At 36.9% G+C, this 27,005-nt stretch overlaps 2 protein-coding genes across 2 annotated transcripts; one reads left to right on the top strand and one right to left on the bottom strand.

Moving 5' to 3' along the window:
- Nucleotides 1–344: 344 nt before the first annotated feature.
- Nucleotides 345–20,894, bottom strand: LOC145990348 (neuferricin). Its single transcript, XM_083126043.1, has 4 exons — nt 20,433–20,894; nt 11,191–11,331; nt 5,366–5,552; nt 345–2,159 (listed from the first exon to the last, which is right to left on the bottom strand). Exons 1-4 carry the CDS (start codon nt 20,812–20,814, stop codon nt 1,952–1,954), a joined length of 918 nt encoding a protein of 305 aa, XP_082982169.1. The 5' UTR covers nt 20,815–20,894; the 3' UTR covers nt 345–1,951.
- Nucleotides 20,895–21,324: 430 nt separating this feature from the next.
- On the top strand, nt 21,325–23,602 carry LOC145990035 (heat shock protein 60A-like). Its single transcript, XM_083125664.1, has one exon. The coding sequence runs from the start codon at nt 21,530–21,532 to the stop codon at nt 23,237–23,239; it is 1,710 nt and encodes a 569-aa protein (XP_082981790.1). The 5' UTR covers nt 21,325–21,529; the 3' UTR covers nt 23,240–23,602.
- Nucleotides 23,603–27,005: the final 3,403 nt, after the last annotated feature.

Raw genomic sequence — 27,005 nt, 5'->3', positions numbered from 1 at the left:
TAAAAATTGTACTTACGTATGTGAGTATAGTGCTCTTATTGTAGAACGACGTTTCAGAGATTGACTATCTCTTTCCTCAGGTTCATATAAAACAAAAATAAAAAAAAAACTAAGTACTTGGCATAGTACTGCGTCAAAAATGTAATATGAGGATTGTTATATGAACCTGAGGAAAGAGATAGTCAATCTCTGAAACGTCGTTCTACAATAAGAGCACTATACTCACATACGTAACTACAATTTTTAACTTTCCTTTATTATATTTCCGTCCTCAATACAAATAAAAACTAAACTGCGAAAAACTTGCCTCAGGGCATTTATAAATATGCATAAATTCAATGGGATTTGGATTAATAAAAGTTGCAATTTTTCACACCTACGGAGAAAACTTCACGCAAAATTCCCAGAATTCAAGGAATTCCCGGTGAGTAGCCACCGTGAACATTATCTGTTGAATATCTGGGGATTATAAAAGAAATTCAGGAGTAGAGAGAGTACATTGCAGGGTCCTTCATATTGCCGGGAGGGGGGGGGGGACACTATGCCACTGCCACTAAAGCCTCCTAAGTGAAAATGAAGCAGGTCTTAATAAAACAACGAAACTGAAGGAGCCGTTCAAAGTAAGGTGACCATAATATTTTGATCCCAAAATGGGATATTCCAAGGTCAATTTAGACCTCCCCTCCCCCCTTCATGAAGTGGAAAATTGGTTAGGCATTATTTCAAAATTATTAATGTATTATTATTTATTAAAGTATGGATCACATAAATGATACATCTGACAGAAAGTATCAATTATTATTATCTCAGTGTAATTTACATTGTGTTTCTCGTACCTTCTGATCAACATATGATGTTAGTCCTATTCTGAAGTTGACGAAGTTTAAGAAGAACCAACCTTCCTGAGAACAGCTTTATCCTTCACCAACCGATCATGACACTCTTTACATATCTGACAAACAACACGGAATTTGTGTCAAGATGTAGGAATTTAAATTCTTGTTGCATGCCTTTTTTTAAATTACATGTACACTTCTTGGCAATGCTTATTCACCGCTCTACAAATAATGGAACACAAACAGAACAATACAACCGGTGTAGTGAGCCAACTTTAATAGTAAACTGCTGTCTGCTCGAACATTCTCGACAACAATAGAACGTTTTGATTGTTATGAAATGCTTGAAATGCAGTCCACTTGTTTTGCCAGTGTTGCTAGTTAAAAAAATCCATCAACATTTTTTTTAGCATAAAATGTCTCAAATCTAGATCTGTTTTTCAAGCAAACTCCTAGTCTTCTATAAAACGGGACAAATAGTGGCTTTTTAATAATGTGGACGGGATGACAGGGACATGTCTCAGAAATTGGACCGTCCCGGTCAAAACGGGACGTATGGTCACCCTACTTCAGAATCATTATACAATGAAAATAAAAGTGAACAATATAAACAATAACGTAATAACAAAAACATAACATGTTTACATGGAATGATTCTCAGCAAGAAGCAAGTTACAAAAAAAAATTAAAGTTGTTTAGCCTGGTAAGTTACGAAAACATTAATTTTTAATGGTTTAATGTTTTTCGTAAGTTGATTTGCTGGACTTTTCCAAATTCTCAGGCCAGCGGGAAACCTCTATAACTACAAGTACGTCTTGAAGCTTTCCTGGCAACGAATGATGAAGAGATTCTCTCGGGCTACTGACCACGTGAGTTGTGGTACAGTGTCAAAGATCTTTTCCACATATTACCAAAACTCACCTGGTCAATAGCCCGAGAGATTCTTTCTTCAATAACTACAGACTGAAAATTTTACATCTTTCAGAAGCAATTCAATATAACTACAAATCAAAAGTGCTTTATATCACATTTTTTAATCACTTCCTTACCACAGCCCAGAATCAATGAAAAATGCAGACCCCTGAGACAAAGTAAATGTGGACGGAAAAGTGTTTTCATGTCTTAGTAAAGCAAGAGTGAGAGGTAGGATCGCAGCCTTCGTATTCCTTTAACCTGGGATCGTTTAAATCGGACTTTGCACTCTGATGTTCCTTTTGCCCAATACTTTCTCCTGAAGTTTTGATGCAGGCACAGCGTGGTGTTGTCGAACCTGCTTTGTAGAATTTCCTTGGCACTCCAATCCAGTCTCGATGAATGCCACCACTAAATTTGAAAACAGCATACAATTAAAAGACATGGATGTGCAAGGAACAATATGTAGGTCAATCTAAACAAAATACCGGAAGCACATTCAATGGAGAAAAAAAGAAAAACAGGACTCTTTCAGGAAGCAGTGCAAGAAAATCATAAATAGTGCAAAAGCTAACAGAGAAATTAACATTTTTTTCATCATGCAATAATGAAGCTTTCCTGGCAGCCAATGATGAAGAGATTTTCTTAGAATATCGACCAGGTGATTTCCACATAGGCTTCAGAGCTTTCGAGAGCTAACGTCGTCACTCTCATCTCCAGGGATTGAAATGAAAATGAAGCAATCAATCCCTGAAGATGAGAATGACGTTACCTGTCGAAAGCTTATAAGCCTATCTGGAAATCACCTGGTTGATATTCTGAGAAAACTTCCATCATTCTTTCGACATGTTATTAACAAAAAATAGCTTAAATAAACATGCAGGACATTTATATACAAGTTGGGAATCATTAATGAAAAAAATTACAGGGAAGCACTTCCGTACTTTAAAGTAAAATTGAAATAATAATAATAATAATAAATGTCTACAGCTAAGCTGATACCACTGGGTATTGGTGTTGGAATTTACACACTGATATTGGCAGTCTGGGAGTTCCATGTAGTTTGCAAAAATGTCATGTATGTATGGAAATTATACAAAATGCTCTGATATAATTCTAATGGCACACTTAATATCTTAAGAATTATACACACTCAGAACTACTTTCAATTGTTATAATTTCCATGTATCAGTAAGAGTAACAGCAGTAGTATTAGAATCAGTTCAAAGTGGTATCGGTTCAATCCCAACAACTTTATTACATTTTTATTTTCATTTCCATTATTATTACAGAAAACTAGTGTTGCTATATAAGTTACTTTCTTATAAAGAAAGAAAGAAAGAGAGAGAGAGAGAGAGAGAAGGGAAAAGGGAAGAAGGAGAGAGAAAACTTCTTCTTCTTTTGTTTTCTTTTTTTCTCTCTCTCTCTCTCTCTCTCTCTCTACCTTCTCTTTCTTTCTCTCTTTCCTTAGAGAGAGAGAGTTACCCACCACACGAAAGAAAGAAAGAAGGAGAGAAGGATCACAGACAGATTGCTTCCCTTAGGAAACCCAGAGTTATCACACACAAGATCCCAAAGTTCCAATCTTCTGACAATTAAAACTCACAAAACTGAATTTTTTAGTAACTCTTTTACTGTATCAGTGGTTTAGGACTGGAATGCACCTTCACATGAAATGAGAAAATCAATTTTCATAGGTATCTTCAAAAGAAGATTAAGAGAAAGTTTCATGGAGTGATTTTTTTTTGTTTTGTCAAATTAGTACATGTTTAATAAATATTTGTAGTAGCCTGTTATGTATATAAACCTATTTATGAGTGTGTGTACATGTATATATACATGTTTATGTATTTCTTTGAATTACATATTTTTACCACTGTTGGTTTGACATGAAATGTATGTGTGTGATCGTTATTTGCAATGTTTATACATGAATCAATTTATGAATATGTTTTATATTATGAAATTTTGTATGTGGTTGAGTGTAAGAAAAGGCATGAGCCTTAATTTCCACCACAAATAAATAAGAGACAAATAAATAAATAAATAAATAAATTACCTCTCAAGCATTTCTCAACACAATATGAAGGTGGGGGGGGGGGGGAATAGGAAAATTGAATGATTGATTGAATTTGAATACAGCATTTAGAAATCACTGGACTAAAACCGATGATCATAATATGAACGATGAATTCGTATTAGTAATTCTGGATATTATCTACTTCTCTATTATCACTATGAGGATAAACAGTGAATTTATGAAAAATATGAAAGGAAAGTTTGTTTAAGTCCAATTTATACTCAGAGGCTAATCAGGATTGGTCCTACAGCTTAAAGTGCGAACCAAACAACTGTTCAACAAAAATACATGAAGGAATAAATACAATGAAATACCCATACTTCAACATGCACTGTAGTCTAGAAACTAGAGTGAACATGGAGATGATGACTATGTTCACTTCAGTTTCAATTTCACTGTGTCTCTCACTTCAAGATCCATATTTGAAGGCTCACCACTACAGAAAAATTATGGTTATATGTGTACTACTGGGCTTCGAGCATATACCGATCGTTTGCCTGTTCGAGCGTTATTCACTCGAGCGAAGAAACTGTTCATTTCGTAAGCCATCTAGCATCATCCATACAAACTATTAGACGATCGAGCAATAAACCCTTGATGGAGCACTCTACTAGAAATCCTGTGTTCAATATGTTCAACAATAAAATCTAGCTAAGGTTATATAGTGAAGATAATAATTGCAGATTTTAAAGTTGTTTGTTTTGCATTTCAACTCCATCTTATGCACAGACGGCTAATCGGGACTGGACCTACAGTTTCAAGTGGAATCCGAACCATTATGTGCCTGCACCGGGTATCAAACCGAGGACCCCTTGATTACAGGTGACAACATTACCACTATGCCATCAAAGAGGCCTCTTGCAGATGACATGTGCTTGCCCATCCTAATAGACAATGTTAACAGGATTCAGTTTATTGGAGTACAAACTAGGGAGCACCACAAATTCTGGAGAATGGATATGTGTATTTCAAATTATCCAATATCCATTTTGGACACAACGGATAACCTGGATAATACAGATTAATGAAGGATCTGTAAAAAATCCTTGCCGTGAAATACAAACATGACGACGAATAAAATTATATATGGATAGACTATAAAATGGACAAATGATAATTGATTGATTGATTGAATTGCTTTATTTTACTTTGCTTTTTGTGCAACTTTTGGCTAATTTGCGAAGATGATGATGAGTGATGATATGATGAAATTGATGAATGGACACTCGCAAATATCCATGACCAGGCCAGGATTTGAACCTGGGCCCCTGACGTCGTAGCACAATGTGCTAACCACTCTGCCACAGGGGCTGGCAGGATATATGATAAAACTGGCCAGATGATGCATACATTCGGATATTCAGATATTTAGGATAATCCAGATACTGGATAATCCACATAATTCAAATATTTGGATACCAGAATATCCAATATCCAGATAAAATTTTAGCTGGATTTAGCAATCCCTAGTTACCAACACAACAGGTTCGGACAATGAACTGTGAGGCCATTCTTCATAACCTATTTCCACCCTTACCTTCTCTCTGAACACCACACCCTCGTTCCCGTTTCACGAGACCATTCCACATTGCAGGGAGGAAACTGTCTCTTCTCTCCCTCTTCTTCTTGCTTGTCCTTCTCAGCTGCTTCCATCCCACTTTGCACCTGGAACAAGTACTTTGTAGGATTTCCATCCGAGTCATAGTAACGACCAATCAAATTTCCTGAAACGGAAAAGCAACACAAATGATTTCTTCTACAATAAAAAACTTCACTGAAACCAAAATTTTAAGGATTCCATTTGGAAGTAGTTTCTTTATCATTTGCAAATGTCATCTCATCTAGGTACAAACTAAATGCACGGCCATGAAATAAGGCAGGTGGCAGAAGTTTGCGCTGTTGCCATGTTGGAGTACAACCCCGTGTGTTCGGAAGTTGAAGAGAATGAAAGATTTTCTTGTAGAGTTGATGTTTGTAATACGTGTGATACAAACTGACAGTATTTGCTCCAAAAGTCCGGGATGACACAAAAGTGCCCTGGAGAGAGGTCGGTCTGACACTCGAACTAGGCAATGCAGCCCGGTTGATGTTGCCACACAGTGTGCGGTAACCAGCGATGTTTGTCCCGCTCTCGCTTTGTTTTTCCCGTATGTGGCACCAACTCAATTCTGCCCAGCCGCCTATTTTCACGGACATGTATTTAAAGGAGCCCAAGCAGGCATTTCTAAGTTTCACACTGATTGATCAATTGAATTAGAGCCAGCCACGGGTGAATGCAGGTCCCTGGCCATGAACATCCAGAATTTTTTTAAGGGAAGGGCAACCAAGCTATTTTTTTTCCCAGGAGGGGTTAGCTGATTGATTGATTTAGTGTTTCAAGTCCACTTTATGCATAGTAAGGCTAATCGGGACTGGACCTACAATTTAAAGTGGGATCCGAACCACTATATACCTCCACCAGGAATCAAACCTGGGACCCCTTGATTATAAGGCAACGACGCTACCACTGCGCCATCGGGGAGGCCTCCAGGAGGGGGTAGCAAAGGAAGCATATTTCTCCCCTGTAATAGCATTACCTCCTCAGAAACCACTAAATCAGTTTTAAGTTATCATATTCCTGCAACACTTTCCAATAATTAGCATTAGCTACTGTGACTGAAATGCATTATGTGTGGGTAATATATAATTTTATGCTTACATTAATTTTCCAGGGTAGGACTGTGGCTCCCTTGCCCCTCTTCCTGATGTCCATGGACCTGGGACATATAATATGTGCATGACATATTTGTGTAATTCCTTTTTTTTACCCTACAATACTGAAGGGAATATACATTTTTCATATTGTGCTATTACTCAATAAATCAACAATAATTGAAATTTCAGTATTATTTACTTACACTGAGGCATTTAGAGCAATACATTTGGGTAATACCTTTACTTACTGTGTAATTTTAGTCATTGCACTTTATTATATTAATATGTGACAAAATACTTTAGTATATGAGGGGCAGTCGAAAAGTTAGTTGCACTAGCGTGAAAAAAATAGCGAACAGAATATGGGAGGACAGTTCTTGTATTCACATGAAAGTAAATTACTTAAACGACATTTCTCCATAATCCCAAAGTCTGTTTAAACATTTCTCATAGCGTGGCACTAGTTTCTCTATACCTTGTTCGAAGAATTCCCCATCCAACTTTCTATAACCATTCTTACGTCGCAGTTTTAACTTCCTCGTCGGAAAGATAGATAGATAGATAGATAGATAGATAGAGAGAGAGATAGAGAGAGAGATAGAGAGAGAGATAGAGAGAGAGATAGAGATAGAGAGAGAGATAGAGAGATAGAGAGAGAGAGAGAGAGAGAGAGAGAGAGAGAGAGAGAGAGAGAGAGAGAGTGAGTGTGAGTGTGAGTGTGAGTGTGTGTGTGTGTGTGTGTGCGCGCGCACATACATGTACACATGTATGCTTCCGTACTCATGTTCATGCTGGGATGGGTTGCAGCAGTTAGCAGTAGCTGCTATTCACATTTTCATTTTTAATGTCAGTATCAAATATAGGTATGCAGATTTTGTGAAATGAACCCTCACCAATATCATGCATTCCTTTATGGACTGAACAATGTTCACTGTTGCTGGAAATTTATGCTTACTAGGTGTCAGGGAGTCAAAAAAGAGTTTCAAACCTTTATGTATTGTTGCCACACATTTTATATATGCATATTTATAATCTTCTATTCATATATGTGTGTGTGTATATGTGTATGTGTGCGAGCACAGTGGAACCTCAATGTTACGTTATTCAGGTGCCGAGGCGTGGCATGCATGTAACCGGTGTTACCGCAGGTAACAGCAAAATTAAAAGAAATTAAAAAGTTTTTTCAATAAAATAACAACATTGTTAAATACGTTAACAGACAGGCTGTTACGCTACCCTCAAGAGGTAACAAGGAGAAAGGGCGCCAATGCAAGGGAACAGACATTGGATTTCCAGTACGAGCTAAATCCCACCTAAAACTATTTCTCTGAAGCAAAAAGAGCTAGACTGCACAGCCAAAGCTGGATATAACTACAACTGATGAGACCGTTTACGTAATAGATGAAAACATAGGTACTTGATGCGATTCATGATTTGGACAAACATTGTTCCAAAGAACTAAGTTGGCAACAGTAGTACATACCGCTGGAGGAGGGATATTCTGTCGTCTGCTCACCGCACAAACTTCAAACTGACCCGAGAAATGTGTGGTTCTTCTTCCCCTTTCCACCTCTTTGCAAAGAAACAGAGATGGTTGACAATGCTCGACCACTATTCACTGGATTTTTGCTGCAACTCTCTCATGAGTGGTAATTCTTTCTAGGAGTGATTGTGGCTAAATCATTGAGCGGATTGCAAAAAAAGAATGAAATGAACAAAAATCTAGATCAAAGGCATGTTTTTTTGTGGGAGCAGGCAGGTAGGGTGGAGATGATAACGTCTGATGGCCAGTAACACTTTTGAAAAAGTCAAGCCACGCCACTGTTCAGGTGAAAGAATGTAAAATTAAGTTTTCACTGTGCGTGAATTTTACATTTTCCCATATTATGCATTGTTCGTTCCTAGTCCCAGTCCCTAGGAAATAAAATCCAGATTCTCCTTCCCCCACTCTGTGTGTGTGAGTGTGTGTACTCTTAAGATGAATATGAGAATCTAGATTGCCTTATTCTGCATTGATAAATTATCATCATCCATGTGTAATGTTACAAATTGACAAACAGGTACAATTTCATTACACTTCTATGGCTGGCAAGCAGGTGTCATGCACTAACAAGTATGCTTCAACCCGAGGTGACTCATTTTTTTGTCCATTGAGTTTATATATATATACAGGCTGTGTCCGAAAGGTACAAAGAGCAGACTTGAGGTATAGTGTTGACGGAAGTGACGTCACCTAGTGCAGTTCAAAAGCACCAAGTACACAAGCAATCGAGACCACAGCTCGGAACATGGATCATTGCAGGCTTGATCGCGTAGATTTCTGCATTCGTTGTTCATTTGTTTGAAATCCCAGAAAGCTAGCAACACAGGTTAAATATAATGCTGTGAGCTGTGGTCTTCGTGATGTCAGAAACAGTGGCGTCCCTAGGCCATCTGCTTTGGGGGGGCTGCAACCAGATACATGACTTACTACTATTGTAAATATTTTTAATGTTTGAAAATAGCAAAGTGATTAATAAGACAATAATATATAACAATCATAAGGAATTAAAACTAACATAGACTTACTGCATTAATTTTTATGAAAACAGATGGATATTCTTGTCCTGTTTTTCTAATGCTGGTGAACTATGTCTTTATGTATCAGCTGTACTCTGCGGTTCGAATTTCTTGCAAAATTATCAATAACACAATCCACACACAATTCATGACACTCTTCCTTTTCCGATTTCCGATTTCAGGCGCTTACTTCGAATAATAAATTTGTCCATTGTTGTACGAACAACAGTAAATGTCACAAAAAGCTTTGATAACAAACACACAATATCACAAACTCCGTAACACAAAACGCACCACTACAGTTTCCTCGCGTAGCAACCGTTGTGAAAATAGAACAAATAACGGCGATCGTTGGCACTGTTGCCAGCTAAAGACATGACGTGTCAGATGTAAGATCGTGGTTTAAAAAAAAACTATGTCACAACGAAACGAGTCTTTCCCAGAATATGTATCTAGAGGTATGTTCCTGCATTAACAATAGCTAAAAATTGGGGGGGTTTATCGAGGGATTGGGGGGGCTGAAGCCCCCTCCAAAAGGGTCTAGCGACGCCACTGGTCAGCGATGTTAGCGACATCTAACCATTGATACAAGGAGTAATTGGTCAGGTTGCTTCTCTACTGGCACGCTAGATGGCAGTGAAGGGCAGCTTGCTTTTTACTCTAGAGCCTCTTTTTATCGCACAACGTGTTACCAACTTCGTGTTCTGACGTCCGAGGTAGCACGACAACGTTGTTAGTTTAGGTCATTTAGGTTTGGTTCTCTTAGCATAATTACCCTGCAAATGTATTATTTAGACTAAATGAACAAATCCTAACAAGCCTAACCTAACAAATTAATCACTTAGCGTTACAACGAAAGCTTTCCGTGGTGACATAAGAACGGAAGATTGGTAGCGCATTGTGCAATAAGAGAGAACCTTTGCTTTGTCTACGCTGCTTTTGTAGTTTGCTGCAAGATGGTGACGCTTAAACATCATGCTTAGAGCGAAGCAAAAGTTCTGATTCACGTGCTGAAAAATCTTCATATTATTGCCTATTCGTGTATTTGTTTTTGTTGTCGTGTTTGATTCTATTCGCTTGTCTTTGTCCGTGTCCCAATTATTTGTTTCGTGTTTGTCAACTGTACGAACATCGTGCTTGCAGCGAAATGGAAATCCTGATTCACGTGCTGAAAAATCTTCACATAGTTGACTATTCATGTATTTGGTTTTGTTGTCGCTTTTTTTCTAATGTGATTATATTCGCTTGTATTTGCCCATGTCCCAATATTTTGTTTCGTGTTTGTCAACTGTACGATTTGTGGGAATAACTCGTTGCCATGTAAGAGATTGTAAACCGGCTGAGCAGCAAAAATTATTTTGATTCCCAACAGATCCATATATATGTATAAATCATTCACACTCCCTACAAATAAACAAATGGTGGTTTAAATATAACTTTTATGGTAAAATATCAGTATATTTGGCCTGATAGATCTAATAAAAATTCACATTTTAGATCCCGTTTCTGATTTTTTAACAGACTGCCATCTATCGTTGAGAGTAGTTCATCATACCAACAGATAGATGTCCCTAGTGGACGAAGACCACAGAATTTAACCAAGAGTTGACAAATCTCCCTTGGTTATTTGTCTATGGTTATATGTAAGCAAGTTCTTCTAATGTGTGGAAATGTGTGTATAAAACATTTGAAAAATTCTATGTGATTCTATGGTGAAAAACAAGTGTCTAAAATGCAGGGAAAACAATATGTCCTCAGTTTTATCTGCTGATCGTATTTGCCGCTGCAGTCGAAGAGCAATTCGAAAGACTTTCAATTCCAGTCCACGACTTCAAGACCGCACTGCAAGACCATTCTCGGAGGATGCTCGCTTCAAGAACGGTTTTGCACCTTTCGGACACGGCCATTGTTGAGAGTGCTTTATACGCAACTCAGTTCTGCGTAATTCTGTTTCATACGTAAATTACTGTAGGCGTTGGAATTTGAAAGAGCTGGTTAAACACACGTGCACAAGAGAAGCGGTGTGATTATAGCCCGATGCCCATCTTATTGGACAGTAACTGTACGATGCCCGTTGCTCGTCCGGAAAGGGTTAAGAATGCTACTCACCCACATACTTATAGTCCTTCTCATACAGATCACTCCACTGCCTAATTCCTTGAAGCTCCTGGGCAGATAACCCTGTCAAATCATCAACCAATCCCTTCTCGGTAAAGTCTCCAGTCACAAAAGCACGTGATGCATCACGACCTGAAGGAAGAAAATATTGTTAAGATGTTTTACAAACAAAATTCAGCAAATAAACAGCTTCAGTTCAATGTGCCTCCACACTTATAGTTATATTGCTGACCATGATATAACCAGTCATCAAGTCAGCCTATTCTTACTGCCTAATTTCCAGCTTAGTAATATAAATTTCAGCACTTTACAATCTTAAAAATAAAATACATATTTCTTTATACATACTATGAAGACTATTGAGTAGGCTTGTTCAAAACCTTGGTCATTTGCGGAGGTGATGTGATCAGCACTATGCTCCGGCTGCCTTTACCCCCCCTTCCCCTGGTACCCATTTATTAATAAACCCCAAGGGCCACTCCAGGCAGGGATATTGTTGGAAAAATTCCCATTCCATGACCCTGGAAATTGAACCTAGGTCTCCCTGATGGCCCTCAAGACAAGACACCCTATCAATTGGACCCTTGACCTTCTGTACCCCCTCGAAAATATTATGCATAGTATATGAATGATTTCTATTGTTCTTAACTTGCGGAGATGTGTTGTTATTATGAAGTCAAATATGTTTGTTACCTTAGCGTGTTACCTTACTGTGAAACAGCAGCCCAAACGCTTTGCACATGTGAATATAGCATGTTCTATTGTTGTTTTAGTGTGCAAGCAAATGGTTCTTACTAATAATAATCAGCAATAGTGCTCCAAGTACTGTTAGGTTTAGTTCCATGGGCCATACTTTGGGAACAAATATCTCTGTCATTTGTATGTTTTCCGCTTGCTGGAACCAATTTTATATTACCTGTAGATCGAAATCTGTTGACTAAAAAAAAATTCAACGTAATTCTCGAGGAGGTATAGTGGGTCGATGGGGCCAATTGGACTACTGCAGCTCTTTTTACACATTAAATAGATAGGCTGCCCACATACAGGGTGTACCAAAAGTCCCATTACCCCCCCCCCCCCTTTTGAATTGTAGACAAACCTGCAAAATGTTATTTTATCAGCATGGGTATGATGAGAGTATGGTATACCATAAATCAGACAAATGACCACCATTTACTCCAGAGGATCTGTGTGCACACCACCATTTTCTCCAGTATTCACGCACAAACCTCACGTTGATTCTCCAAGTCATTACACTCAACTCGTTAATGAACAAGGGTCCTTATGCTTTTAAGGATAAATCTTTACTCATGTGTCGATTTAATGTTGTTAGTGGAACATTTAGTTCCTGTGATCACTTTCGTAGTGACTTTCTCGGCGAATGTTCAACTGATGCTGCAACTTCAGCGCATGTTTCTGCTCTTGTTGTCTGTCTTTAATGCAACCTGTTTCAAACAGCTTCTTATCCCATCTTAGGATTGTAATTTTCGGCGGTGCGTCTCTATGAAATCTAATGCTAAAATCATTTTGAATCTCTCCCAATGCTTTCCCAGTGTGCGGTTGTTCATAAGTCCATGTACTCATGACAATTCTCTGTTCCAGAGTGTAATTTGACTTATCGGCCATTGTTGTCACGAAGGAATATCACCTGCGACGAAAAAAATACTTAGTACAGAGTTAAGGGGGGGATGGGACTTTTGGTACACCCTGTACATGAACATAAAACCCACAGAGTAATATGAAGTAAATGATGAAGAAGTGAAGCATGACTTTCTACTGTGTATTGTTTTTAACCTGTCTTTAACCACTTACTTTTTTATTTAAACCCATCTCTAATGTTTCCCAATCTTGGATGAAAAACTAAGTGGCTTATTCAGTCTGTTATTTATGGTGCATGTCAAGACATTAGTCTTTTACACTATTTATGATGCCGACGACAAGTGGTGCATGTTTGTGTGTGCATATACAGGTGTATGTACATTGTACATGTACAATGTGACAATTCCAGTGATCAGAAAGCTACATTTTAAAGGTAGCTTCGCTACAGCTGAAGCCACTCTTCCAAAATGGAGCTTCGCTACAGCTACAGCTGCATTTACCAAAAACTAGCTCGCTATCGCTACGCTACACCTGTCCGCTACTTCGCTACTTTTGCGCTACTTCTGCAAAAAAAATTTAAAACAACTATCTGGATACTCCAAAGCAGCACCTAGCATTGTAGTTGTACTTACTGGAAATGTAGATTCCGTTATTTATTATCATGATTCCCGTCATTCGATATCTCTGAAAGCAGTGTTACTTCGGTTACTTATTTTTACTACAGTGTGAGAATAACATACCTATGTAAGTGGCATAACAGTTCAAATTTGACACATGAATATTGCAAGAAGGGTATTACGAAAATTAATGATAACAATTATACACGAATACAAATTTGGTAGGATTATTTGTTTATATGTTAACATATTCTTCTTGAAAATAAATATTTCATTTTTAATAGACTTATATGAAGGCAGCACTTTGAACAAAAAATACATAGCCTATTGGAGGGTAAACTATACTTTACGATGATCATTTTTCTTGTTAAATATTCCTGCTGCTCACGGGAATATTAACGAAAACGAGGTCTTACACATCTTAATTTCTGTGACTGACTACTTTTCAAAATTAATTGTAATTTGATCGTATGTATCGAAATTAACTATAAAGTGTTGTGCAAAATGGGAATAAGATAAAAATGTGATATTTATCAATTTTATCTTCTTAGCACTTAAACGGAATGTTAGTTAGGGGGGCTATTTACTCGAACCTTGGGGATAGATGGGGGATGCTTCTAATGGTATAAATGAGAAACTGGTGGAGTAATGCTTTACGTAAGTTTCCATATTGGGAGTGCTTTCCTGAAGACAGTGGAAATTGTATCGCCTTGTAAAGAAAGGGCCCCAGGTTCATAGTGGCTAAGGCTGAGGCACATAGTGGTTTGGATCCAGTCTCAATTAGCTCGTCTGTGCATAAAGTGAACTCAAAACAAAACTAGGAAAGACGCCTAGTTGGGAGGATCGGATCCTCCTCCTCCTCCATTCCCCACACTGCTCATCATTCTTCCTCATTCTCACAATTAGCAAAAAGTGGCAGAAAGTGACTATAGATAAGAGAGTCACTAAATAAACCATTCATCCTCATTGCCATGATTAGCAAAATTTACAGAAAAGCCACGCAAAAGTAGGAAAAATATATAAATACATATATAAATTGTATATTAACTAAAGAAAATTGTTGTTTCTGCAGGAAAGTCAATACCTTGTACGTACTTTTTACAATATGATACAATATATTGAGGAAACTGGCATGTAAACTCGAGTGTTCTAAACCTATTGTTACTTTGAAATTTGTGAACAAATATTAACACAAACATAATTGTAATTGCAAAAACTTGATCGCCGGCCCCCGTGACGGAGTTGTTAGCACATCACGCTACGACAGCAGGGGTTCCGGGTTTGAATCTTGGCCTGGGCATGGATGTTTCTTAGTGTCCATTCATCAATTTCATCATATCATTAACTCATTCCTATCTTCACAAATTAACCAAAAGTAGCCCAAAGGGAAGTAATATAAAGCAAATCAATCAGAAGCTATTTCGTTCTAATAACAATTGTTTCTTGCTGGTGATATCCTTTGTACTGACACTGATCAAGGCTGTTATCGTACTGAGCCATTGGTTGCTGACACTATTTCTTTGTCAGTGTAGTGGAAAAGGGATCGCTCGTTTTTGCACTGCAAGTTGTGCTTTACATAGTAATTATTGATATTTTGCTGTTTCTTACAGAATGGATATCCAAAGATTTTGTTCGAGGGGTGATGCAAATGAGGCTATTTTCCATCGGTGCAGCAAACGAGGCATGTTTCTCCCCAAAATAGCGATGCAGCTAAAAAAAAGCGTAGCTGTTAGCCGGAATATATCCATATATGTCAGTTAGTTATCTGGATATTATAATTTTTCAGATACTAATGAAATAAATTACGCAGATATCTATAGTCCGAGATATCAAGATATTTATAATCTAGACCATACGTATTTCCATGTAATAGACTGTTTTTATGAACCTCCTGCAAAAGTAAAGGTTATTGTCGATTTTTTTTTACACTGTTGTCACATTCAAAATTTACCTCAAAATGCTGAGAAAAAATGTAGCTGTAGCGAAATGTTTGCTACAAGTACAGGAATTTTGTAGCTTCGCTACAGCTACAATTTTCAAAATGTAGCGTCGCTACAGCTACAGCTACAAATTTTGTAGCTAGCTACAGTAGCACGCTACTTCCAACCACTGGACAATTTCAAACTTTTGTAAAAATTGAACGGATGCTAATAAATCAATCAATCATCATGAGAGTTTTCTCAGAAAAATCAAAAAGGATTTTTTTTTTCAGAAAATGTTGTAAATTATTGCTTTATATAATTGTGAGGTTCTATGATTGTCAAAAATTTTAGATAATATGTAAAGAAAAGGAATAGCAGACTTTATACTGCACAAAATAATTAATGTAGTACAAGTCATAGTTTTTTCAGATCTCAAATCATGCTAGAAATGGACTTTTAACAGAAATAAAAATAACATACATTAGTTTTGGCCACTACCCCACTTATGGCCACTTTGCTGTTCATATTCAATTGGTAGCTACCAGGTGATCTAAAGCCAATCAAAGAACAGCTTACATAAATTAGTGTAAAATAAGCTTTCCAATTGGGAATCCATGTTTCCTCTTTGTACTTCCTGTAGGAAGTAAGCTTGTTGTAAGGAAGAAGCTGCTTGTTACAGTAGAATTTCTTAGGCATTTTCGTAAGAAAAGAGAGAGCTACAATAATGTTTTCCACAGTTGTTATATAATCAGAAACATATAATTTGTTCAGAGGTAAGTTTAAATGTTAGAATTGCAGTATTTATATCATGAAATAGAAATAACCACAAAACAGTATGTGTAGACCACATGGCCATTACTAGATGCAGGTTTGTAAAGATTCTTTGATTACGGCCATTGCAGAAAATGATTGCTATGATTATATAGAAAATTATATTTCAACAATAAATGTGAATGACATTACGGGAAAACTGCCGGAGCCTATCCTAATGCAAGAGGGGCGACACTTGATAACAAACTTTCCTGGTCCTGTTAACTCTCTGGAAAAAAAAGTAATTTTCTGAATAACATTATTGCCAGTTAACTTGCATTAGACATATAATTTCCTTGTGATATGAAGCTACTATCTAATGTGTGAAAACCCTTTTCTTCTTCTTATTTTATTTTTGGAACTGACATTTTGTTGCTTTGTTTACTATGGAGTCACCTGAGAAGTCTGGAAATGTTAATTTATGTTGTTCAACTACATTTACACTATGTTCATCCATTGAAAACTATGTTATTTACCTTTAACATATTGTGTTTCGCTTGTATTACTTCATTATTTGTTCATAGACAAGGTGGCCATAAGCAAATTTGGAACGAATTTACGATACTGGAAGTATCTTCAATTGCTTTCAAATTGGGCATACTCACTAATTTTGACCTCGTAATCACGAATCTGTAGTGAACGGAGTAAACACCCTTGATTTATGAAGAAAACAACTATTTTTTGCAATGATTAGCATTTCAAAACTATGTTTATAATGACCCTTAATTTTAACTACGCTTACCTAACCTTACATAACCATGAATGGTTTGTGGAGCAAACATGCTTTCCACTTTTACGCAAGATGCCATTTTCTCACACGCAAATCAACGCTCTCACTTATTGCACAACACTTGAGCAACATTGGTAGCAAGACCATTGTGCAGAAAGGAAGATGTCTTCATATTGATTCCATGTTAGTGTATGGAGAATCATAGCGGTAATTGACAAGGTTATTTTGCAATTTCTAGACGTGACCTCCAGTTTTTAACTGCAGATTCGTGATAACAAGGCCAAAATTAGTGAGTATGCCGAATTTGAAAGCAATTGGAGATACTTCTGGTATTGTAAATTCATACCATGAATTTAAGTGGCCATAACTGAAGAATAGTGTCACGTTTGGTTAATATTTTTAAAACTTTTTTCTGACTAACTTGTTTGTATTTGTTAATGCTTAGTCATAATGTACAGACTCTGTACCAGTGATCATAATTTTTGAAAGCCATCAGTAAAATTATTATCATGTTAAAAGTTGTATGTATTGTATGTAGCTATCTATTGTACACTTTCCTTAAGATGGCCATAACTAGCGCCTCCACCCTACCCAAGAAAAAAAAGAAGAAGAAGAAGTATCTGAAACTTTTAGATAAAACATTTGCATTGATTGATGCAGCATAGTTGAACAAAGCTTATCATTTTGAGATGTGATAGCACTTTGGTTATCAGCAGGGCCCGCGACTTTATGTCCTATAAAACTGTAAAATATGTATGTAATTATGTCATATAAATTGGAAAATATGAAAAACACTAAGTTGCTGACCAAGGCAGATTTATTAAGAAATATAAACACTTAACAAGTAACGTTTCAACCCTGTATCAGGGTCCTCCTCAGACGAAGAACTAAACTAAAATTTTAGTCAGCAACTTAGTGTTTTTAATATGGAAACAAGGCTTAATTATATTACTATTGGAAAATATGTCATGAAAAATTTAAAATATGTCAGAAAAATGCAGAAATATTCCCAGTAAAGCCAAAAATATGCACAACAGTACTCTCAAATTTCTCCCATACCCGATAGAGTAGAGTAGGGGCTGTAATGTACCGAATGTTATTATTACTTTTGACTGATTTTTGTGAAAAGCGAAAAAGGCAAAGAAATGAGAATGAAACTTCTTTACTTCCCATGCAACAATGAAAGAGAACATTTTTCCTCAATAATGTTTGTATGGCTATCAATTGTCAGCGGGATAAAAAAAAAGGTGGGTATTATTGTTCTGTAGTAAGAAAAGAGGGCACCTTTCTTCCTGCCTTTCCATATCCTGCCATCGACAATATGAACTATCCGTTGTGCTAAAGCTACGAAGAAAAAAATATGAAATAACCGATTATGTGCGAGAGAATTAAGAAATTATACAGAAATATGTCTTATTACAACAAAATTGAAGAAATATGTTGTAAAAATGCAAAATTGGTGAAATATGTCAAAATATGATTTGTCAAGTTTGTCTATTTCGGCTGGTTTCCATCAGATATGTAAAGATCTCACCCCAATATTAGATCCAAAGCCAAATAAAAAATATGTTATAACATAAAGTCCCAGGCCCTAGTCATCAGTCATTTCCTTATGTGGAGGAAACTACAGTGGTATATCATAATTTCACCTGTGACGATCAATTGATACAATAAATTGTTCCAAGCTTAAAATATTTCAGCACAGTTGAAAGCTTTAATGAGCTTTACTGGGTAAATTAGGATTTGAAAAGAGGCTTACGCAAGCGTCCACACTTTGCAGCGAACAGCAGTTCAACGTTTCAAAAGAGGCTTTGCAAGCATCCACACTTTGCAGCGAACAGCAGTTCAACGTTTCAAAAGAGGCTTTGCAAGCATCCACACTTTGCAGCGAACAGCAGTTCAACGTTTCAAAAGAGGCTTTGCAAGCATCCAAACTTTGCAGCGAACCAGCAGTTCATCATTTCTAGTTATCTCAAGACATGGGAGTTTAGTCAATTTTCATGTTTATCTCAAAGACGGTTCTGTGCTTGAGATCAGGTGTTAGAAGCATTTAGGGATGTTATTTTAGGTAAGAATTTACAATATAGAGAAAGTCTCCAATTTTGTTAATTTTCGGTATACTAACTAATTGTGGCCTCCTAATCACAAATCTGTTGTAAAAAACCGGGGGTCACGTCTGGAAATTGTACATTTTGATGAAACATTGTTCATTAGCCCCAAAAACCATCCACAGGTAGCCCCACGAACCATTCACACGAGGTTAGGTTAGGCCTGTTAGGTTAGGTTCCATTAGCACTCATTTCACCCCTAAATTCATCGAAAAAATAGGGTTCGTACTAGAATTGAACATCATAAATCATTTTCATGTAAAACAACGTTGTGGTTGGAAACAATTACATTTTCGTTCGTAAAACTACGCATACACACCTATATATATAAAAAATTCAATCTGCTTTTTTTCAAATTTCCAGATGTGACCCCGGTTTTTTACAACAGATTTGTGATTAGGAGGCCAAAATGGTAACACTTTACTATACCGGAGACGGATTTCTTCAAATTTACAGGAGAAAGTACTCACGCAAATCATTTTTTGTAGCGTTGTTGATGTTCGGGAATGTAGTTTTGATCCATTTTAATGCGAATGCATGTGGTTTTCTACGAAAATATATTTCCGACGTGCTATTGCTGCTGCCGCCATTTGCTTTCTGCATGAGAGCACAATACGCACTATTGCTGCTGCTACAAGCCGATGTTGTCCGTATATGCTAAATTGAACGAAAGGAGTGCTAATGGAACCTAACCTAACAGGCCTAACCTAACCTGGTAGGCATACCTCGTCCCCGTGATGGTTCGTGGAGCTATCGTGAATTTTTGGGCTAACGTCAATGGTTTTTGGGGCTAACCGTCGATGGTTTGTGGGAAATAAGGAACAACAGTAAGCACTCGTTAATGTTAAGAAATATACATTATTTTCGTTAGAAATTCATTATTTCACCTAAAGAAATGTTCCGCAATGCAGAATAGTATGTTAGCAATGTAAAAAATTGCGAAATAAATCATTTATAGGTGTCTCCGGTATAGTAAAGTAATACCGCCAAAATTAGTATACCGAAAATTAACAAAATTGGTGACTTTCTCTATATTGTAAATTCGCTCCTTATTTTAATGCTGAGTTCTATACTTGACCCACCTAACCTAACAATGAAATCATTTATGGATGTTTTATTAATACTCGGGTGTTCTAAACCTGACCTGCTTCACCTAACAACGAACGCACTTAGCAACGTAATACCTCTTGTAATTTACATACTTCAAAGGAATTATAATTTGGATTAAAGAAGCAACTTTGCTTGTGGGTAATATCTACCCAGGTATATCTTTGCATCTTGGCAGAGAGCGTACCTGCCCGGTTAAAAATGTGATTTTAAAATTAATGTGAGACAGTACTTGAACTGGGGATGAAATAATTACATAGGGACTTAACGTATGAATTAAAGGATAGTCTGAGACTGGTTTAAGGGCGGAAGAAAATGGGAGAGTGAGAAAATTTCCTGCCTGTAAAGAAATGGTACGATCCTCCAGGACCATAATGTTTCTCTCCTTTCTTTACATCGTAGACTTTTCCCAGAATTGCTAAATATAATCCTCTGCTTCCGTCTTTTCCGTTGTAGGATCTAAGTTCTTCTTCAGTAAACAATTTATTTCCCTTGTGCTTGGCAGGTTCATCTTTGCCTGATTTCTGACCAGAATGTACACTGTCATCTTTTGAAGCAATGTAAAAAGTTTGTAAGAACCAACTATGTATATCGTTCGTTATATCTTTCAACATTGGAACTTTTGCTATTATTTCGATTAATACGGTTGGATGAAATTTTTGTACGTACAAAGCAATCACTACACAAGCAACACATGTTGCAAACGATGCTTTTATCAACATTTTATTCTTTAACGTTCACAAAGTTTTCACACAACAAACTAACTTGACTAATTTCATAACCACGAATGCAGGATACGCTAGCAGACGAACTTTCAAACAACACGCCTGTTCCTCATACTTGTAGTACATGTAATATACACAACATAATAACCCATATTTCCTCGATTGTTTTTCTAGATAGAATAAAATCCACGTATCCATATTTAACTTATTTGTGTTTGGGTTCATATAACGAATAAGTAGTCAAAATATAGGTCTCGAATTGCGTTTTCAGGCTGGGGTGATCGCGTTGTATACTTTAGATTTCGTACCTTCTCTCATTTTCGAAGGTTCAAGTTCTCGGCAAAAAAGTAAATAAATTAAGTATAGTTATATTATAAATATACATTTAGACAATAATTATAAATAATAATTTCGCAATGATTTACTGATGTCATTATTCTATTTTATATTAATCTTATTCCCTTTTTAGCTTTATTTTTGATGTCTCAATGCACGTGCGCAAGAACATTCGAGAACGGCAAAGAACACGAACAAGTGAATAGCGCAATCGCACTGAAGATTACGATAAGCGGTGTGTGGTCGCGTTTCAGTCCTTTCTGCCCGAAGCCTTTTGCCGGTAGGGAAGTATTGAGATACAATCGGACATTCTTTGAAAAGTAAGTTAAATACTTGTGGCTTCTGTTTAGTATACGAGAAATCTCTAATCGCCAAAATGTACAGACTTCCTACCGTTCTTCGCATTGCTGCATTTCGTCAAGTTTGTCGTTCTTTTGCACATGGTTACGCAAAAGATGTTCGATTTGGACCAGACGTAAGGGGCCTCATGCTTCAGGGTGTAGATGTGCTAGCAGACGCTGTAGCAGTTACCATGGGGCCCAAAGGGCGTAATGTTATCCTGGAGCAGTCTTGGGGAAGCCCGAAGATCACCAAGGATGGTGTTACCGTTGCTAAAGGTATTGAACTGAAAGACAAGTTTCAGAATATCGGTGCAAAGTTAGTGCAAGATGTAGCTAATAATACCAATGAGGAGGCTGGTGATGGTACAACTACTGCAACTGTGTTAGCCAGGGCAATTGCGAAGGAAGGTTTTGAGAAGATAAGTAAGGGAGCAAATCCAATTGAAATACGAAGAGGTGTAATGATGGCAGTAGATGCAGTAATTGACCATTTGAAGAAAATATCCAAGAATGTTACCACCCCAGAAGAAGTTGCACAGGTAGCTACAATATCTGCCAATGGAGACAGGAAAGTTGGAGATCTCATTTCAGATGCCATGAAGAAGGTAGGCAAGGAAGGAGTAATTACGGTAAAAGATGGGAAAACCTTACTTGATGAGCTAGAAGTAATTGAAGGAATGAAGTTTGATAGAGGGTACATCTCTCCATATTTCATCAACACATCAAAGGGAGCTAAGGTAGAATTTCAGGACTGTTTAATTATCTTCAGTGAGAAGAAGATATCAAATGTTCAATCCATTATTCCAGCACTCGAATTAGCAAATTCACAGCGGAAGCCATTGCTTATAGTGGCAGAAGATGTAGACGGCGAAGCTCTCAGCACATTGGTTGTGAACAGGTTAAAAATCGGTCTTCAGGTGGCAGCTGTGAAAGCACCAGGGTTTGGTGACAACCGAAAGAGCACACTTCAAGATATGGCAATTGCAACTGGAGGGATTGTGTTCGGAGATGAAGGCAATCTGGTGAAATTGGAGGATGTTCAAATCAGCGACCTTGGTCAGATTGGGGAAGTGGTGATCACGAAAGATGATACTCTTCTTCTGAAGGGTAAAGGAAACAAAACCGATATTGACCGCAGGGCAGATCAGCTTCGTGATCAAATAGAAAATACGACATCTGAATACGAGAGGGAAAAGCTGCAAGAGAGACTTGCTCGTTTAGCATCTGGAGTTGCAGTGTTGAAAGTGGGTGGCTCCAGTGAAGTGGAAGTTAATGAGAAGAAGGATCGTGTCAATGATGCTCTCAATGCTACCCGTGCAGCTGTAGAAGAAGGTATTGTTCCTGGTGGAGGTACAGCTTTCCTTAGATGTATTCCACTCCTTGACAACCTCAAATCAGAAAATGAAGACCAGAAGATTGGCATTGACATCATTAAGAAAGCACTGAAAATGCCATGTATGCAGATTGCCAAGAATGCAGGACTCGATGCATCCGTTGTGGTGGCTAAAGTACAGGACTTGGGGGCAGATATCGGTTACGATGCACTAAATGACGAGTATGTTAATATGATCGAGAAGGGAATCATCGATCCGACTAAGGTTGTTCGTACGGCATTAACTGATGCAGCGGGAGTAGCATCACTTCTTACAACAGCAGAAGCTGTAGTCACAGAAATTCCGAAGGAGGAGAAGACCCCGATGGGAGCTGGAATGCCCGGTGGCATGGGAGGAATGGACATGATGTGAGGACAGTCAGAGACTGAAAGACTAATTAATGAACTCTAAATAGTGAAGTTAAAAGTGGCAGTGTTCCATTGTTATTCACAAACAGTTCCGTAAAAGGGTGCCATGTTGAAAGTCAGAGATATGCAATTTGTCATTCCAGAATGATGTTTGTTCAGGCAGTGCATTTGTTTATTTTGCTTTTTTTTTATATTAAAAGATGAAGTAATTTTAGAATGTTGCCGTAGTTGTAAAAATTGGAAAATGTAGTAAAGGCAGGAGATGTTTCAATTAACGAAGTTTGTTAATGTTACATTGAATCCGTGAGTGGAAATTTTCTTCCTGCAGCAAATTCTGTTATGTGTGATTAAAACATTATAAAATGTAGGCAGAGTTTTTGCTTATTTGTATTTTTAAAATTTCTTTTGTCATTTTTATGTTATGCTGCCGTGGTCTGAGGAAAGAATTTGTTTACCAATGCTCATGCAACAACTGTGTACACATAAGGGTATGTCAATTGTTATGCTTGTGACCACCATGGAGGTTTTTCCTAAATTTGATCATACAATTTACTACCAATATTCAGAATAATATGACATTTCATGGTATCAGAGTTGTACATTTTATGATATAGGTGAAAATATTTTTTAACCAGAAACAACTATTGACATGCCCTTGTGGTGATCTGAATTAACATTTACAGGTTAGTCTTCTTGCACCTCTTGAGATGTTTTCTATTTAGAATGAAACTCTGTATTCCTTGATGCTCCTTAAGACTTGCCTAGACTTTTGTCCAATCCCAGGGAAGCAGTTTCCGAAATTTCCTAAAATTTCAAAAAACCACTGATATTTCAAGATCTGTAAAATCACATTTGCTTAGAATTTTCTTCTGGAGCATTCATGTGAAACAGTGAAATCAAACCAGATGAATATTCTAGAAAAAATTCTAAGCAGGTGCAATTTTTTTGTAATTCGTAATATCGGAGCAGTTTTTCAAAAGGAGAGGAAATTTTGAAAAGGCTTTTCCTGTGTTGGTGCAGTTGAGCCTTAACATGCAGTTAGAAAACATTTGAGTGAGTTTCATTGCTTTTTTAGAACGGGATTCTATGGTACATCTGTTGACTCAAGAATTTGACCCCCCCTTTTTTATTGAGGTGTTGTTGAGGAGTGATTTTTTTTAGAACTTCTTGATATCTGACAAAGGGTGTGAGGTGAAGAATTCAAAGGATGAACCACTCCATTGGAAGTTACCAATAGGTAAATATTTTTTTTGTATCATATCTGACCTTTTTTTTTTATATTGTGGAATTAAGACAACATGTGTGAAGAGTAAATTGCAGTTTTTAGACTTATTGAAAAACATACTGAATTCCTAATATGTGCATAATATTCTAGAAAACCTCATTGCATTGATTATTATCTCCTGATTCTTATTATTATGCAACTTGTTTGCTGGAAATTACATGTTTTTTTGTTTGATTGATTTGCTTTATTTTACTTCGCTTCTCTGCCACTTTTGGCTAATCGTAAAGGTGAGTGATGAAAGGACACTCACAAATAGCACCCATGCCCAGACTGGATTCGAACCTGGGACCCCTGGTGTCATAGAGCAATGTGGGAAATTAAATTTGGTAACAGTTTCATACATCGGAGACAAACACATTTCTTCAATTTTACACAAGAAACTACTTACGGAAATGAGTTTCTACAAGGTTTACAACATTCGTCGAGGTATTTTCTTTCATCGTGGAATATATTTGACCATATTTTTCAAGAGAAATATCTCACTGACGCACAATTGCCATTGCTTTCATTTGCTTGCCCTACGACAATCAGATGCTGATGACGTAAGCCCCTGTCTGTGTTTCAACCCCCCCCCCCCGTTTTTTTTTTTACTATGCTTTCCTAACGTAACCAAACCTAACCTAACCTTATCGGAAATGGTTCGTGGGGCTATGCGTGAATGGTTCGTGGGCTATCAGTCGGCTACCCGTACATAATGTATAATTTCCACCGGTGACGAACACGATAGTAGGTATTTTTCGGTGAAGAAGGGTGGAAACACTGCATACCCACAACATGAGTCAAGATGTGCCCGCCATATTGTGTGTTCAGGAAGCGAAGAAAGGAATAAAAAAAAGTACTCGGAATGTGAAAAATTGCATTTGTTTTTGTGTAAAAAGCATAATGGCACCTTGAACTATGTTTCGCAATACACAATTTGTAAGTATGACCATGCGAAACACAAAATATCCGATTTCAATGTATCTCCGATCTATGAAACTGGTACCTTAAATTTAAATTATAGGAATTTTAGGGTTTTTTTTTTTTTAATGATACCATAACTGCTACAATTGTCTGACTGAACAACAGTGGCCTTCTTAAATGTTCCATCATAAGCAGATCCAAGGTTCATGGAGCCACTCGTCGATAGGTATCTGGAATCACCATGGAAGAGAATGGGAATGTGCGGAACCCTATGTCCCTTCATAACAAGGTATGTGAGGTAAGAATTTTAGCTTTTACATATATTAGTGTGATGAAACTTTACTGTTTTAAAAGTTACCAACAAGGATGACTTCCACAGCTCATTTTCACAAGGTGTACAGGAGGCTGAGGAAAGCATTTGAAACTTAGAGTGTGCGACCCAAGTTCTGATTGTTTAATTCAGATTTCATGGTGGTACACAGGCATTTGTTCAAGGTTAGATTTCTATTTGTCTGTTAACACTTACTTTGGAGTTTTAACAATTACTAAGGGTTTACTTGAGAATTGTTTTTCACTTCCGCATACTTCTATATGATTCTTCTATTGCAACCAACCTTTCGTGGTGTTATCTTGGTTTTGGGCTCCTGCTGCTATTTAGGTCGTGTGTGTGATGCAAAGGTGTCTCGTAATTAGGTTAGGTGAGTCAGGTTTGAGGCTCTTAGTATCAAGGTAGATTCATTTAAGTCACTTGAAATTAATAATTTATAGATTAATGTACACAAGGATTTTTGTAGATATGAGAATCACGTTTGGTGAAAGTACATTAATCTTATAATCATTTAATGTTGTTTGTTAGGCTCTAAGATAGGAAGCAAAATACATATGTTCTGATGGGAATGTAATATATAAACACACTTAAATTTTTCTTGATTTAAAATTCAGTAATACTTATAGCCAAAACAACAAGCGTCTTGTGTAGAGAAATAAACAAAATACAAATTATGTTAAACCATAAAGTGTCATTATCATTAAACTGTAAATAAACATGGCAGCTGACATTTAGCAAACTATCATTAAGAAATCTTGAAGATTCATCTACAAAGACTATAAAAATATTTAAGTTAATATTTTAAGTTACAATTACAGAGTTCGTCCATAATTTATTTTCACTGGAAGAAAAATTACTGAAATTATTATAGTTTCATTAACACATACAGCAAACATTTCCATAGCAGTAGTATCAAACAAACATTTATTTACATATATATTTTTTATTTGCTTTAATCAAATATTTTACAGGGCTGTTTACTAGAAGAAGCCTTTCTATAAAAACATATATCTGTATGCATGGTACAAAGAAACATACAAGCAATTTTTAAGCATGTTTTTTAAAAATCTGATTTTAAATAAAAATCAAATTATTTTTTAAGTAAAAATCATTATTTTTATCCACCCTGCTTAGTATTCAAATATCTCTAAATGCTTTCCTGGTTAGGTTAGGGCTCTCAGCATTACGGTAATTTCCTTAAATGCTTTCAACATCGTATCATGTTGGCGCTAGTGTCTAGCACAAAACCCCTTC

The sequence above is a fragment of the Lepisma saccharinum genome, chromosome 7 (genome assembly GCF_977018435.1).
Source record: "Lepisma saccharinum chromosome 7, izLepSacc3.1, whole genome shotgun sequence".
NCBI classification, from domain to species: domain Eukaryota; kingdom Metazoa; phylum Arthropoda; class Insecta; order Zygentoma; family Lepismatidae; genus Lepisma; species Lepisma saccharinum.
This window is presented reverse-complemented; position numbering and strand designations above follow the sequence as displayed.

Excerpts from the sequence above, each read along its gene's own strand:
- LOC145990348 (XM_083126043.1), bottom strand. The coding sequence starts at position 20,814 with ATGTTGATAAAAGCATCGTTTGCAACATGTGTTGCTTGTGTAGTGATT. Across the intron at positions 5,553-11,190 it reads GAAGGACTATAAGTATGTGG|GAAATTTGATTGGTCGTTAC; the intron begins GTGAGTAGCATT and ends TTTCCGTTTCAG. Across the intron at positions 2,160-5,365 it reads GTGTGGTGTTCAGAGAGAAG|TGGTGGCATTCATCGAGACT; the intron begins GTAAGGGTGGAA and ends TTTCAAATTTAG.
- LOC145990035 (XM_083125664.1), top strand. The coding sequence starts at position 21,530 with ATGTACAGACTTCCTACCGTTCTTCGCATTGCTGCATTTCGTCAAGTT.